The 17,073-nt window shown below is 36.1% G+C and overlaps 1 protein-coding gene across 1 annotated transcript; it reads right to left on the bottom strand.

The window, feature by feature from the left end:
* Nucleotides 1-9,942: 9,942 nt before the first annotated feature.
* LOC135107287 (guanosine-3',5'-bis(diphosphate) 3'-pyrophosphohydrolase MESH1-like) lies at nt 9,943-16,319 on the bottom strand. Its single transcript, XM_064016959.1, has 3 exons — nt 15,686-16,319; nt 12,693-12,841; nt 9,943-11,361 (listed from the first exon to the last, which is right to left on the bottom strand). Exons 1-3 carry the CDS (start codon nt 15,825-15,827, stop codon nt 11,086-11,088), a joined length of 567 nt encoding a protein of 188 aa, XP_063873029.1. The 5' UTR covers nt 15,828-16,319; the 3' UTR covers nt 9,943-11,085.
* Nucleotides 16,320-17,073: the final 754 nt, after the last annotated feature.

Raw genomic sequence — 17,073 nt, 5'->3', positions numbered from 1 at the left:
AAAATTGAGAGACAGCAAGCTTGTTGGTCAACAGAAAGATACTGTTAAGAAACAGGTTAAATATCCGCAATATATGTGTAAGGCCAATCATGTTGTATGGTGCTGAGACATGGCCAGCAATGAAAGAGACAGAGATGATGATAAAACAGAATGACTGCAGGATTTTGGGATAAATGGAGCATGTGAGGTGAGAAGAGTGGGTGTCTAACAAGGAGGCGAGTGAAGGGTGTAATGAATGCACCAAAGGTGGGAGGGAGGAGGGACATGCACTCAGGTGAGCACTAGAGTTGGGAGCAGTGGGAAGATTGAAGATCTGGTGATGGTGTGAGGAGGAAGACATTAAAGAAGAATGTCAGAGAAGAGATCATCCATTAATGGAAAAAGTATGGGAGACTAATAAGTTATCCAATCCCATAAGGCAAAATAAGGACATTAAACAAAAATATTATTATGGTATTGGTTCTACTTAAAACTGTGAAATCTAAATCTGCAAAAGTTGGGTACTGATCTTTTAGGAAAAAGATTATGTGTCTCAGACCTGTCCAAAAACTTGCCTTTAAAATCTTTTCCTTTGTAAATAATTTTCAATTTAGAAAGATAAATTCATTTATTTATTTATTTTTACTTATTTACTTTTTTTCATATTCCTCCATTATCCCTTATTCCTCTAATCACCAAATTAGGTGATTTTTTCCTTTATTGTTGACAACTGTAATGCTTTCTGTCTCCTGACATGATGACTGATGCACACTTGACATGTTACTCTACGTATCTTTTTGTATTACTTTCGTATTTTTTTAAATATAAGATGACCAAACTATGGCTGTAGATATTTCCTTGTGTCACGAATGCTATGATAACTTTCTCATTTACATAATTGAAGTCCATTAACATTTATCAGTAATCCATGTGGTAATCCAGCTGTGTATTTTCTGGTTGTAGGTTGCCTTGTGTCATGACTGTTATGTCTCTGCTCTTACTATAACAGTTTTTTTTTTTTTTTTTTTTTAATCATCATGGGCTCTTTTTTTACTTCTTTAATTTTGCTCCCATCTACATGACATGAAAATTGATTTTCTAATCATGGCTCAAATTATTTGAAGCAAAATTTCATGTGATTATTCTTTTGTGTGCACGCGTGTGTGTGTGTATACCTACTGTAGTTGTATTTACCTAGTTGTAATATGCAGGAAGTGAGATAGGCTCATTGGATCTTGTCGCCATATTTCCTGTTATCAAGTTTCTCCTTGAATTCATGAATGTTTCCAGCATGAACAACCTCTCGTTCAAGCCACTCCATATATCAGTACGTCTGTATGGCAAGCTGAACTTTTTTACCCCTCTGGCATTTTGTCTTCTTTAGTTTCTTTCCATGCCCTCTTGTTTCTCCCAAGTCCCACACAAATAAGTCATACCTGCCAAATGACTAATTCAGTCATTGTTCTGTGTGTTGTTATCATCCCACCTTTCTCTTCTTTCCTCCAGGGATGGGAGGTTCAGTCTGTTCAATTTTTCCTCATATGTCAGATATGACATATCTTGTCGCCATATTTCCTGTTATCAAGTTTCTCCTTGAATTCATGAATGTTTCCAGCATGAACAACCTCTCGTTCAAGCCACTCCATATATCAGTACGTCTGTATGGCAAGCTGAACTTTTTTACCCCTCTGGCATTTTGTCTTCTTTAGTTTCTTTCCATGCCCTCTTGTTTCTCCCAAGTCCCACACAAATAAGTCATCCCTGCCAAATGACTAATTCAGTCATTGTTCTGTGTGTTGTTATCATCCCACCTTTCTCTTCTTTCCTCCAGGGATGGGAGGTTCAGTCTGTTCAATTTTTCCTCATATGTCAGATCCTTAAGGCTGGTCATCATTTTTTGTGGCTGTTTGTGCTCTTACAACTTTTTAATATAAATAAATAAATAAATATATATATATATATATATATATATATATATATATATATATATATATATATATATATATATATATATATATATATATATATATATATATATATATATATATATATTTTTTTTTTTTCTTTTTTTTCTTTTTCTTTTTATTGGCTTCAGACTAGAGCAGCATTTTCCAGTCCTGGTCAAATCACTGCCATAATAACCTTTTCCATGTCCTCATCCATATAATAGAGTGCCACCCTGATTTGGTCAAAGATTTGTGTTTCTCTTTTGATTTTTTTATAAGTGCTTCTCTGGAGATAAGTTACTGAATCACAATCCCTAAATCCTTTTCCTTTACCTTTATCTTTACCATTTTAATTTTATAATTCCATCTTAGATGTAAAGAACCTCTTCCATCTCCATTTTTTTTTTCTTATTAAGTAGTCTTTGCTCCATTTATGAATTTTATCACTTTCTTTATGTAGCCCTCAACACTTACCTGTGTCAGCCATTTCCTTTAATATCTTTGTTTCATCAGTGAAAATACTTGCATAATGAGTTACTTTTATCTACCATCTCATTTATGTATAGCAGGAACATCACTTGCACTAATATTGACCCCTGTGACACTCAACTAGTTATACCTGCCCATTCAGATATTTAATCTCTTATTGTTCTCATTTGTCTGTCTCTTAAATAATCTTGCATCCATCTCAGGATGTCTCCCTTCAAACCTCCTATGTGCTTTAGCTTCCATAGTGGGCATTTGTGAGGTACTTTATCGAATATCTTTTTCAGATCCAAGTATGCACAATCTATCTAATGACATGTGTAAAATCTCAATAAGTTGGTGGTACAAGATCTTCTGTTTCTAAATTCATATTGTTGTTCTCTCAAGATCTTAAACTTTTCCAGATATTTCATCCAGCTATTTTTAATTAGTTTCACATAATTTAGCTACCACACTGGTCAGCAACACAAGTCAGTAAATTACAGGGTCTTCCTTATTTCCTGCTTTATAAATTGGGACTATGATTGCCCTTTTCCAATCAAGTGGTACTACTGCTTCTCTCAGTGAGCTTACTATCAGTTTCTATATTTTGTCCACCAAATGATCCTTACCTTCTCTTAGGATCCAGTTTGGAATTCCATCTGGACTGTCTGTCCCAGAGTGCCCGTCAAGTGGCACTGGAGACCATGGAGTGCCATCATTGTCTATCATCAGCCAGTCTAACCAGGTGCACCACTCTCTGTTCATCTGCAAGTTCCTTCAACAGGGCATCTATAAACTTGATCCTCTGCCTTCCCCTTGCTCATGTTCCTTCTATTTTTTTCCAGGAGACATTCTCTTTCCATCCCCTCAGCTCCTAATACATGGCCAAGGAACTGTAATTGTCTCTTCCTTATTTCCTTTATTAATGTCCTCCTAATTCCTGCTCTTCTCATTACTTCCTCATTTGTAATTCTGGCTTCTGAGAAGCATTCTTCTCAGTATCCACATCTCCGCTGCTTCCAGTCTATTTATCATGTCTCTCTTCATTGTCCACATTTCACTGCCATATAGCAACATTGACCATAACACTTCATTATCTGGACCAGCTTTTATTACGTGAAAATTTTTCAATGGTTTCACAACTACTTGTAAATTCACTTCACTAGTATTTCTTGTCTGTAGGTACCCTCCCACTCAAAATCACTTTCCTTTGTGAAAACTTCATGAAAACTTCTGTTCAGTATTTTGGCTTGTTCCTTTATTTCTTCATAGACTGTATTACCAATGTAACTTACTAATTCCCATTTTTGTTTCAATTTCCCATTAATAAACCCGTAGAAAAGCTTTTGTTTATCCTTGTACTTCTCAATAATGTTTCCCTCAGAGTTTTTCTTCTTCTTCTTCTTCTTCTTCTTCTTCTCTTCAGATTCTCATACACTCAACCTCAGCAACTTCAGACTATTTGGAGGAAGTACAGTTCTGATATTGTCGTCTTTCCGATGTTCACATTGTTTGGGAGGAGCTCATGTCCTATAAGTGCATACTGCTTAATAATACAGAATTCTTTGCACAAATGTATCCATAAAGCACTAATACACATCAATAAGTATGACATGAAAGTAATAATGCAATGCTAATAAAGATAAAGTAATAGTAATAATGGTAATAATGAGGAAGAGAGTAGCAGAAAAATTGCCCCATGTAAACCTGCCTTAACACAGGCTAGCTCCAGCCACCTGGAACTACCTGAAGGTTTCAGCCATAAGTATTCACATGGTGGAGAACAGCTGCTGGCCCACTGCATCAAAATAAAACCCATCAAGATGGAGTTCTCTGATGATGAGCTGGCTGTTGTAGCTATGATTTTGCTGTGTTTGAAGAAAAAAAAGAAGAAATGGTCATACACTCATTCCTGGCCAGCAAGAAGGAATACGAGTAGTATCTATTGTGATAATACATGAGGACTACACGTATGCTAGCTTCCTCAGTTGACAATGTAAACTAACCAATGCTGCATCTATTTTCCTAAGTTTTAACAAGTAAATTTAAATACTTTATTTATTTATCTTATATAATTGTACAGTCAATGGTTATTATTGAAGCACTTTCTAATCTGGCCACATTCTTTGAGTTGCCAATAAAGGTCTGTTATTTCCAAAATCTGGTGTTCCTGTGTACACTTGCTGAGGCTGAGTGTATAATCATTTTAGCTTTATGATACCCTTGTTTTATGATACCCTTGTCTCTGTTTCTTCTTTTCCTGTATCTATTCCATGCAACATCCCTTTTTCCTTTCATGGTTTCACATTTCTTACTGAATTAATCTTTTTAATGCTATTCCCTTCCAGTTAATCTTGGTACATATTTATTCACTCCATTATAATCTGAACTGGAAACTTCACATCTCATCTCTAGCTAAAACGGCTTCTATGAAGTTAGGCGTTCTGAGACATCTCTGCCAGTTTTTCTCACCCCCCCAGCTGCTAACTCTGTACAAGGGCGTTATCCGTCCATGTATGGAGTATGCTTCACATGTCTGGGGGGGGGGTTCCACTCATACTGCTCTTCTAGACAGGGTGGAATCAAAAGCTTTTTGTCTCATCAACTCCTCTCCTCTAACTGACTGTCTTCAGCCTCTCTCTCACCGCCGCAATGTTGCATATCTAGCTGTCTTCTATTGCTATTTTCATGCTAACTGCTCTTCTGATCTTGCTAACTGCATGCCTCCCCTCCTCCCGTGGCCTCGCTGCACAAGACTTTCTTCTTTCTCTCACCCCTATTCTGTCCACCTCTCTAACGCAAGAGTTAACCAGTATTCTCAATCATTCATCCCTTTCTCTGGTAAACTCTGGGACTCCCTGCCTGCTTCTGTATTTCCACCTTCCTATGACTTGAATTCCTGCAAGAGGGAGGTTTCATATATATATATATATATATATATATATATATATATATATATATATATATATATTAAAGAATTTTTATTCCATAGTTGGTTGCCTCGAATTTCCTCCAGTCTTCCTTTTTTTCTTATATATATATATATATATATATATATATATATATATATATATATATATATATATATATATATATATATATATATATATATATATATATATATATATATATAGTAGGTTCTTTGGTCTAATTAAACCCAATCTTGTTGGTGTATTATCCCTTCTGACCCTCGTGCCCTCTTCCATCCAATGTGTCATAGTGTTGTCCATTACAATATTGAAAAACCTATTGCCCCATGGTTCTCCTCCCTCTGCTCTTAGATCTTCCCATCTAACTTCTTTACAGTTAAAATCCACAAGTAATATTGCGTTATCACTGCCCTTTATTAGTCTTCTCAAATAATTCACCATATCATCCAACATCCTTTTACATTATTCACTCCAGGCCCTTGTTTTTGGAGGGAAATGTACCACAGCTGCCGTAAATTTCTTTCTTACATCTTCCATTAAAATATGCAAAGAAAGCATATGTCATCCCATGCTCCATTACTACTTTATTCACAGACACTTCATTTTTTTTTTTTTTTTGTCATTATCGTCACTCCTTTCTTTCCTTTTCTACATATTTTGTATCTCTCCTCTCCCACATCTACCAATGGATATCCTCATTTAATTTTGTTTCTATCAAGCATAGCACATCAAGTTCACGTTCCTTTACATAATCATTTGCTTTTACTTTTCCAGATGTGAAACCAACATTACTATATGTACCATTATTTTTTTTCTTGATCTACTTCACAGTTTTTTTTGTTTCCTTCTTTCGTATAAATCACTTTCTCAGCCTCTTAGCTAGTATCCTCCAGTGTAATTCTGTCTCATTTGACCTTTTTTTCTTTTTATCTTCCACCTCTTCAAGTAGCTCTCACGTTTTCCATCCCCCTTTTTATTGCCATCTCTTCTTATTGACAGAGAGTTGTAATAAATGGCTCTAAATCCAAGTGGGGTCATGTAATTAGTGGGGTGCCACAGGGATCAGTATTGGGGCCATTGTCGTTTTTAATATATATCAATGACTTGGATATTGGAATTAGTAGTGATGTTAGTAAATTTGTGGATGACACAAAGATAGGCAGATCATTTAGGTCAGAATTGGATGCCATCACCTTGCAAGCAGATTTAGATAGGGTGAATGAATGGACAGACAGATAGTAAATGCAGTTTAATATCAACAAGTGCAAAGTACTTAGCATAGGTAAAGGAAACCCACACAGTAGGTACACAATAAACAACAAAACTCAGGTAAGTTCTGAGTTCTGAGTACAAAAAAGATTTAGGAGTTATAGTTATCTCTGAACTCTGTCTAGGAAAGTAATGTATAGAGGCCAGAAACAGGGCAAATAGGGTATTAGGATTAATTTTTAAGAGCGTTAAAAGTAGAAGGCCCAAAGTAATATTAAAGTTATATTTGGCACTGATCAGACATCATCTAGACTATGCTGTGCAGTTCTGGTCCCCACATTACAGGAAGGATATTAGTCTATTAGAATCAGTAGAAAGGAGAATGACTAACGAGGTGAGACTGAAGCTGTTAAATTTACATTCTTTAGAGAGACAAAGGTTAAGAGGGGACCTGATAGAAGTATGTAAGCAATATAAGGGTTATAACAAGGGGGACATAAGCAAAATTCTTAGGATTAGCAACCAGGACTGAACAAGAAATAACGGGTTCAAGCTTGAAAAATTTAGGCGTAAGAAAGAGATAGGAAGAAATTGCTTTTCAAATAGAGTGGTAGATGAATGGAACGGACTCAGTAATCATGTTGTTAGTGCTAAGACATTAGGGAGCTTTAAGAGAAGATTAGACGGATTTATGGATGGGGATGATAGGTGGAAATAGGTAGGTATATTTCATACAGGGACTGCCATGTGTAAGCCTGGTGGCTTCTTGCAGCTTTCCTTATTTCTTATGTCATGTTCTTATTCATATCCTTTTTTTTTTTCTTTTTTTTTCTTTTGGCAAGCCTCCATGTTTTATTCATAACCTCATCTGCCTCTAATTATTATTTAAATAACCTGAAGTGGGCATGCTCTTCCTTCTCATATTTTTCCAGTCTATAAGCATCTTTAGTTTCCTCTTCAATCACTTCCTGATCATGTGCAGCTGCCTTTACAATTTCCATTGCCAAATTCATCTTTTTTTTTTTTCCCCAAGTAGGTTGGGGTTCTTCCTTAGCTCCAAAAATTATCACCTTTTTTCTTGCCCTTCATTATTTTTAATTCAGTACTCTTACAACCTTTTTTAGCCTTTTTCCTGGCAACCCTTGCATTGTTGCTGTTGTTTTTATCATTTCACTGAGTTTAGCCTTTTATTCCTGGCTATTCCTGAAGTGTTACTCCTCTTGTAGTAGTGATTTACCAAATTTTGCCTTTCCTCCTCACGTGCCTTTTCCAATCCCAGGTGGCACTTCTTCATTTGATCAAATCTTACACCTTGCAATTTTTTCATTGCTTTTCTTTGTTTATCCTGTCATTCTCATAGCCTTTTTCTTATCCTCTTGAAGTACACTATTTTCCTATTTAAGTTTTTTTTTTTTACCTTTCTCATTGACTTTTTTTTTTTTTTTTAATGCTTAACTTTGCTTTTAGAATGTTCTGCATTGCCTTAACCTTTTCATTTAATTCTTTAGTCCCTTACAGAAAATTTCTGCCCTCAACATATAATAATTTCTTTCTGGAAATCTTTTAGTGTGTGTGTGTGTGTGTGTGTGTGTGTGTGTGTGTGTGTGTGTGTGTGTGTGTATTTACCTAGTTTTCATTTACAGGGCCTGCAGTACACTTATGTGGTCCTGTCTCCATATCTACTGGTCTAATTTGCACACTTGTGCACACTTGTTATCAAAACTATCTCCCATTTTAGTCCACTCAAACATCAGTCCCTTATTCTGTGTGTGTGTGTGTGTGTGTGTGTGCACACTTATACTTCTTTCATGAGGTATAATTTGAGCCAGGCAGGACAGTCTCAGAGTAAGTCATCATCAGAGTGTGAGTGGAAGAAGACAGAGGAGGTGTTGGACATTGCTGTGGAAGGGGACAAGGTTGAGGTAAGTGATGCAGAGGTGAGGACTGTCTCCTGCAGTAAGGCATAACTCATGTGAAGGAAAACACTTCCACAGATATACTAGCTTGTGGTTATATGTCTGGAAAAAATATTAAAACATTGGCATACTTATCATATTATTTTCAGTTTTTGTGATGTTGGTATTCTGATTATTTTCCTTTTTAGTTTTTCATTGTATATTTTATTCATGAACTTAGATGGGTGGATGCAGAATTTCCTTAGGAATTTAGTCCTGCATTCTGTCTGGATTCATCAAAATAGTAAGTAAGGAACATGCCTGGAATACCTTAACATTAATAGACTTGTCCAGGGGTATGGGACAACCTAATACGTAGGTTGTACATAATACATAATGCTGCTGTCTTATTGATTTCAGAGAAGCTTTTGAGGCCCATAAATTTTAAGAAATTTCCATTAGGAAATAATAGAAAATTTATCAGCCACAAATTATTGTTCAACATCCTAGGACTCAAATGTAAAAAAAAAATAAATAAATAAATACATAATCTAATAAAACACTCCACTCTGGCACATTCTGTTGCTAATTTTCTTGTTCTTTATCATTTCTTTATATGTTGTTTTCTTATGAGGGACACAATGCGACCACAAAATTTAGATATATTTCAGTTTTGGTCTAGTTATTGTGATTATTAATTTCATTGTCTGATCACCCACAATTACAGTTCTTGTTTCTCATCACCTGATACAGGCCTTACTTCATACTCGGGTATACTTTACGGGTATACTTCATGCTTTTCTTGCAATACGCTATCATGTGTTGTTCCTGCATTTTTTTATTAATTACCAAATTGTTTCCCAACTTATAATTTATATCTACTGTATATATCTAGGTTCTCTGTACACATTCCTACATTTCCATCATGTGACTTGTATGACATTCCATCTCTCATATATTCCATTCATAGATCTTATCATAATAATGTGATGAGCTTTGTAATGCTTGTGGTTTTTTATTTTTTTCTTGACAGATATGCAATAAGGTCCTGAGGAAGGATCATGAAAGTAATGGATACTACTGGCAAATTCCACATGACCATGCAACTTGGTGAGTTGCCATTGAGTGATGCAGACGGATGTGTAAAAATTTACTCATCAGAATGACGATGACAAGAATGAGGACTGAAGAAACTACACAAATCTGCACCATTCAGCTTTCTTAGTTTACCTTAAGTTCATATTCCATTCAGTTAAAATAATATAGAGGTAACATCCACAAGTCAACAAATCTGTTATTTTGGAACATAGTAGGTACCACTTATAGCTGGATGCAAAGGCAAAAAAATCTAACATGATAACTGACAAATTGATAATGATAACCTTACTGGCGATAAACAATAATTGATAACTAGAAATAAATTTACCCCCCTAATAGCTGATGACTGATAAGTTGATAAACCCAATATTCCATTACTAGTGATAACGGTATAGACAATTTAAATAAAAAAGTTCATAAATCCAAAACTTTATTTTTATCTTAGAAAACTTAGAAAAATCTTAGAAAAAAATTCAAATTCAATGTTTATCCTGTCCCTTCACTAATGAAAAGTACCATTTTAAGTAAAATAAATACATTTGATTTTTGAAAGTTTAAAACTTCAACATGCTCATGTTCAAAAAAACTAAAATTACTAATTATCACTAGTTTGAAACCAAAAGTATCCGCAGTACTGATGAAAAATAATTATTGGATAACCGATTGCCTGATATTGCTATTGCGATAATTTGTCACAATAAAGCCCACCTATGGGGATCAGCAGGACTTTACTTTGCTAAAAGAGACTGTACAGGTGTGCTTACTCCTTTACAGCTGTTGATAAAATGGTACCACAGTATATGGATGATACATGAATTTTAGTGATGTGGTATTGTGCCACACCAGGTACTGCTGCTACTACCACCACCATCTCCAACCCAAACCAACACTTCACTTGTTAGCATCAGCCTCATGTTGTGGGCTCACTCTTCACGCTTGTATGTATAATATTCATTAGTAATTATGTATTGAGTTATTCAATCATTGTTCTCCTGTTCTTTAATGTCCCAAACTTTCACATTGGGAATTATAAAAAAGTGCAGTTAAAAAACAATTCCAACTCAGTTTTAATAATTTAAATGAAAAATATGGTTCCAGACATATTATAGTGAATGGCTCCACACATAATTTTGAGGCACTTTATATTACATTCATGTATGACAACACATAACATGATGATTTTAGCTAGTCTCTCTCTCTCTCTCTCTCTCTCTCTCTCTCTCTCTCTCTCTCTCTCTCTCTCTCTCTCTCTCTCTCTCTCTCTCTCAGCATTATGATTTCAAAGTTTGTGTTAGATTTCCTTTAACCTTCCATGCCATTTGGAACATTGATAAAACTTGGTTGTGTTGAATGATCACTATTATCTAGTTTACTGTTAGTGTACAAAAATCAGTGGTCCTGCAGATCATTAAAGAGGCTTCTCTTTTCTGTACTGTTACACTCTCTTAGAATAACAGCACTCATATTTCCTGCTAGCTAAGTGCCAAATGACCAACTTCATAATTTTTCTCAGTAATGTCTCCATTTCTCCTCCTTTCCAGCTGCTCTTTTTTTTCTTCATCAGCATTCCTTGTTCCATTTGGTAAACAACTTGTGTAGCTCCCCCTCCAAGTATGCATTGGTGCCTTGACAGCCAGCCACCACCTGAGCTGCCCACTTGAAGTACTCTTTCACTCTAGTATTGGTCCATCCCATAGGTGTACACCTCTCAAGATCACGCAAGTTGTACAGCTTATCAGCGAGTTTCACCAGTTTGGCCTCATGGGAGGCACTTGCAGCATGCACAATCTGAAGGCGCTTTCGTTCTTTTGAGGGCAGACTTTTGTCATCTGTTACCTGGGGATGAGGGAAAGCAAAAGGGTAAACATGAGGTGTGAAAAATGCCTTTGTGTTATTAGGGGGAAAGCTTTTTAAGGGAAACAAGATTCTGTTTATGGTAGATAAGGAAAATGAAAATAGTGGATGACATTCACTTATAAGATAAACAGAGCGGGTATGACTTGCACACCCGAGAGAGAGAGAGAGAGAGAGAGAGAGAGAGAGAGAGAGAGAGAGAGAGAGAGAGAGAGAGAGAGAGAGAGAGAGAGAGAGAGAGAGAGAGAGAGAGAGAGAGAGAGAGAGAGAGTTAAAAAAGTGAACAAATAAAAATTAAAAGTAATACACAATACACAAAGAAAACCCTACAGCCATTGTACTGAGGCCTGTGACTTACACATCATAATAACCTATGGAGAACTAATTTTACCAAAGATAAACAAACAAAAACTGAAGACACAGAAATAAGAGTAATAAAAGGGTGGAAACTGGTAGGATGTAAGACAAGAATATTATTATAACATAAAGAAAATGACTGGCTGACTGGATTGCATGAGTGTATACACAAATGACACAGATTTGACTAAAAAGATAGAAGTTGGTAAAGAGTTATATAATGCTACATTGTGAAGATTATGGGAAGCTTTTATTTAGTAATGAGCATATAATAGGTGCAAGTGTTGCTGATGAAAATACCAAGACAAGACAGCAAGACACATGACACTGGCAATATGGATGACTAAACTATTACAAATGGAGAAATCATTATTGACAGCCTTTGACTCTACTCCATATAATGAAATTGAATGATTATGTGAACATTGGAGATTACACTTCAAACATGAGTAGCAAGTTAGTGCCTCAATTAAAATATACTTCTGTACTGCCAGTGATGCATGTTTCACTCTCATATGACATCATTCTTGTACAGGGGTTCAGCAGGACTTTACTCTGCTAAAGAGACTGTACTGGTGTGCTTACTCCTTTACAGCTGTTGATAAAATGGTACAGAGAAGTCTCCATCCTTCCCCCTGCAGCCTCACTACACAAAAATCCTTTACAGTTTGCATGCCTATCCTGCTCAGCTTACTAATGCAAGAGTTAACCAGATCTTTGCACTATCATCACTTTCACTGATAAAATCTAAAGATTATTTTTTTTTACATCTACAACCTGAACTAGTCTAATAGAGGAATACCAAGATAATTTCCGTCTCTTTTCCAGACCTCACTTCACAGCCACAGTTTTTAGTGTGACTCTCTTTTCCAGACCTCATTTCACAGCCACAGTTTTTAGTGTGACTACCCAACTTAAGTAATTTCATCTCATTTTACCCTTATCACCAAACCCACCTCAGCCACCAGCCCAGCCACCCTGGGTCCAAACACATCCTGCAGCTCCTGGGGGGAAGTGTCTGTATCCTCCACAGTGTCATGAAGAAGGGCTGCTTGCAGTACATCCACATCCTCCACTCCTGCCTCCACTAGTAGGTAAGCCACACCTGTTGTGGACACACTGTGAGCTGAATGATACTGCGTGTTTGGTTTTGAATTTTTCTTTTTTTTCTAATGGATTTCCTACATTCTTTATTTTTATATAATAATTTATTTCTTTTACTACTGTAGACTTAGAAAGGTATTCAAAATCAGATATCTATAACACACTTCCATATCCCCATCTGAGAACATGTACCCTTAGAAATTTTTATGATTACAGGAAATACTGAATTTTGTTGAATATATTGCAGCTTTTTCGTACTGTTCCTTTCTTGGATCCAACCTTTGACTGAAATAATGTCTAAATAATTTTTGTTATTGGAATTATCAATAAAAATTGAAAGCAAGACCTGCAAAGAGTAGGGCAATGAGAGTTATTGTAGATACGATTTAGATGCCTAAGATATATGTACCAGTATGGAAGCATGGAAGATAAGCAAAGACGAGAGGTGTATATGATAAAAAAGCAGTTTAATCTTTAAGGCTTAAAAAAAAAAATGAGGTGGAGCAGAAGGAAAGTAAGCATGGAAGTGAAAAAGTGACTGCATGATTGAACAGATGTACCAACAGTCACTTTGCCAAGTTAAACTAGGGTACGGAATGAACGACAATGGTTATCACAAAGACAAGTTAAAGTTAGCCTTAAGGATCCAGGCAGCTGAAGTAAATTACTTCAAAGATGCCTATGGTATGCAAAGAAAAAGTAAATGGTGAAAGTTATGGAGGTGTTATTAAACATTTGGTATACCAAGTAAAAGTAAAGGGATAAGGTACTTGGTTTGTTTACATAGAAAAAATGGTAGAAAAATTATTATGAGACTATTTATAAGTTGTATGGTAGATGTATGTATGGCTAGACATAAGAGGACATGCTCTAGTGAGATGTCTGGACAGAATACTGAAGTATGTGGGAGGAGAATTAAAGGATTAGAACACACAAGGACATAAATAAAAACTTTTGTCACAGCCACCTCCATGGAGTTCTTACAGATGGTAGCTATAGATAGAGATAATTCAGATAAATATTATTCAAGATAAATATTATTCAAGAAGAGTAAAACTTGTATGGAGCAGATTAAAAACACCTTATTTTGCATTCTATTCAAAGGTGTGTGGATGATTGGATTAAGGTCTCTGAATTGGTTGGTGGAAACTTTCAATAGAGGTTCCTTAAAGCACATGAGCAGCTTATGAATAAGGTTGAGAATCAGTGGCACAATGGATAAATTATAACTGCAAATGATATAGAAAGCCTTGAGAACATTCTGTGAATTGCAAAATGACTGATAAATGTGCAACCAAATGCTCTTTTGCTATCTTTAAAGTTTAAGGGTTTATTTTGTAGTGACAGGACAATCAAATCTGACCAAATTCAATTTTGGTCTTGGTGATCACCTTGGCCCAATCGGTAAGGTGTCAGATTTTACATTTCTATGAATGTCCTGAAAGAGGTTTGATCCCTGAAAAAAGCTTCTCACAGTTCATGTACCTCACCTTCAGATCAACATCTCAGTATTTCCATGATGCTCCAAGGCAGAGCATTGTATAAGCATTAGCTCTTGCCTCATTTGCCAGCAAAGGAAAAACTGAATTGGAAAAATAGTAAGAACTTGTCTATTGTAATTTTTAATAACTGATTGATAGAGTGTAGAAATAAAAGCAAGATGGAAGATTCACAAATACTTACAACTATTTATTGTGTTTCAGGCTGCAATACAACCAGGTAAATTATCTGAGACGAATTTTTAGGAATAGTACATTAATCTCTACAATAACGCCTTGTTACTTTGCTGTTGAAGACTGACATGATGATATACTTTACTTACTGTAGTGTATGTCTGTAAGTTTTAGACAGTGCCCTCCTACAGTTAACTCATATATCCACGCTGAAAACAGAGGTGCCTCCCAGAGCCTAAGTTCACAAACTGTGTGCACAATATGGCTTCTTTCACACACTGAGCTCTGGAACACTTCCTATCCACCTCAGGAAGTAATTCATATGTGAGTGAGATATATAAAAGAAATTTTTTTGTCCATCCATAAGCTCAGCTTGCTTGTTGTATCAAAATTATTGAACAATAAGTATTTTATTATGAAATTTTATTATGAGGCACATTTTATTTGCAGGATATATAAAGGACATAATGAGGGTATTATTCCACGCTGCTCCATGAGGGAGAATGTCACAGCACCATGCCAGTTTGACTCCAGCCTTCATCATGGGAAGTTTGGAAGATTTTGAGCTATGTTTCTTGATATGCCTTTGAAAATGGCAGCTTTCATCTTCAAAACCTTGAAGTTTGCCATTATTTCCTCACTTGGTGAGTGTTAATGGATCTTTTTTCTTAGTATATGACAATTTCAAATGCCAGCTGTAAGGAATAGTTTGTGACTGCTGCAGTACATACCGGTTAGGTTAGGTAATGCTAGGTTAGGTTAGTATTTTTAAGGAGGGTCCATGCGACAGCGAAGCCCCCACAGTTAGGTTAAAAATTTCCCCACTTGTTAAACCATGTCGTCTGCTCCTTAGACTTTTTCACGAATGTCCAAATTTGCCCTAATTTGGCTTCCCCAACCATAAAACTTCACCCTTCGCATCCTTTCCCCCTAAAAAATCTCATTTCCCACAGGTCTTTCAAGCTTGTTGGGAAAAGGGGGGGGCGTGTTATGTAAGGAGTTACTGTAATTTTTTACCAGCTTTTCGGCAAAAGTTCAACTATAAAAATACTCAGAATAGCGAGACCTGTACGATGATATAGATAAGGATTTAATGGCTGGAGGATGCTGTCTACCAAAATAACATTGATATAAATTCCAGCAATGTGTAGGAAACCCTATGAGCAGCAGACCTATCGGGTGATTGATGTAGGGTGTCTGCTGCGGGTCCTTCCTCCGCTGCTTCCTGTGCTTGATGGCGGAGAAGTTAACACATCTTATTATAGCCGCTGCCACACTCTCGCTGTTTCCTCTCGGCGGGCAGGGCTCGCTCATCTTGTCCTCGTAATAAAGGGCACACACTAGGCCTTGAGCACACGGGGATGGCAAGATGTATGGAGCGGTCAGCAGTTAGTTCCTTTTTGTAATCTTAAGGTACATGACTTAACATACACATTACTAATTTCTATTTAGAAAATTGTAATGTTATGCCTTTTTTTCTTTAGGTACTTGTTTGTATAAATCACACAGCTTCGAACCATTGAGGCAGGACTGACTTATGGCGATACATGCCAAATCACTTGCCATGCTTGATCTTGATGTTTGACATGGGCTCGGCGACTTAGTGTCTGTTTGTTTACATCACTTAACTCCTGCGTATCGATTTAAAATGTCAACATTTCTCACACCACCTCTGTACATGAAATATCGATGCTTTTTGCTCAGTATCGAGTATTCCAAGTACTTGAGAGAAGCATATGCAAATAAATGTGAAGTTATAAAAGAGTTAAACAATACTTCACACTTTATGTAACTCCATCGTCTGCCCAGCCTGTGGGCTGGCAACGTGTGTGTGTGTGTGTGTGTGTTGCTCGTTTAAAAAAAAAGAGTGGGTTTGTTGACGGGTACTTTAATACTAATTAGTTATTGGTGGTTGATTATTTTGATTTGTTGACGCTTTTTGTGTGTGTTGGAGGCAGGATTTTCTGTGTTCTCATTGTCGATGAGGTTTAATATTAAGCTGCTAAATGACACTACCTAAATGACCACTGGCCAGAACTAGAACGTGATTAATATCTGTAGGAGATAGGATGTTATGCTGTACGTGTCGGGGATCATTCATAAGTCAAAACAAACTGAAGGATTGTGTATTATAATGTCAGCAAAGAAGAAAAAAAAATTATGCAGTGTATTTATACATTTTTCACTCACTTTTTTTTTTTGTACGAGTACTGCATACGAGTGTATTTATTGAGTGTATTTAGGAGGAGAAAAAAGGAAGACGAGAATGAGGAAATGATTAAAATGGGGAGGATGCTAGGATAATAAAGATGATAATGATGATAAGGTATGACTATATCCCAAATTGTATTGTATTTGTTCCTGAATGTTCATGCCATCCTCATGAGTGATTCTGTATCACTGCAAAATATATCTTGAGATGTAATGTTGTAGTCTTTTTATTTTGGATTTTATTATTATGGTTATTTATTTATTTTCGATAAAGCTCATATAACGGACAATGGAAACAAGGTATTCAGTGTAGGTACTCAGTAACACCGATATTAAACTGAAGAATACT

Source organism: Scylla paramamosain, chromosome 15, assembly GCF_035594125.1.
Source record: "Scylla paramamosain isolate STU-SP2022 chromosome 15, ASM3559412v1, whole genome shotgun sequence".
In the NCBI taxonomy this organism is placed as follows: Eukaryota; Metazoa; Arthropoda; class Malacostraca; order Decapoda; family Portunidae; genus Scylla; species Scylla paramamosain.
The sequence above is the reverse complement of the archived record's forward strand: the minus strand, read 5'-3'. Positions and strand labels throughout refer to the sequence as shown.

Bases quoted from the DNA above. Each gene is read 5' to 3' on its own strand.
- LOC135107287 (XM_064016959.1), bottom strand. From the start codon at position 15,827: ATGAGCGAGCCCTGCCCGCCGAGAGGAAACAGCGAGAGTGTGGCAGCG. The intron at 12,842-15,685 runs GTCTGCTGCTCA...TGTCCACAACAG, and splicing joins CTACATCAATCACCCGATAG to GTGTGGCTTACCTACTAGTG. The intron at 11,362-12,692 runs GTGGGTTTGGTG...CCTCATCCCCAG, and splicing joins TGGCTGGGCTGGTGGCTGAG to GTAACAGATGACAAAAGTCT.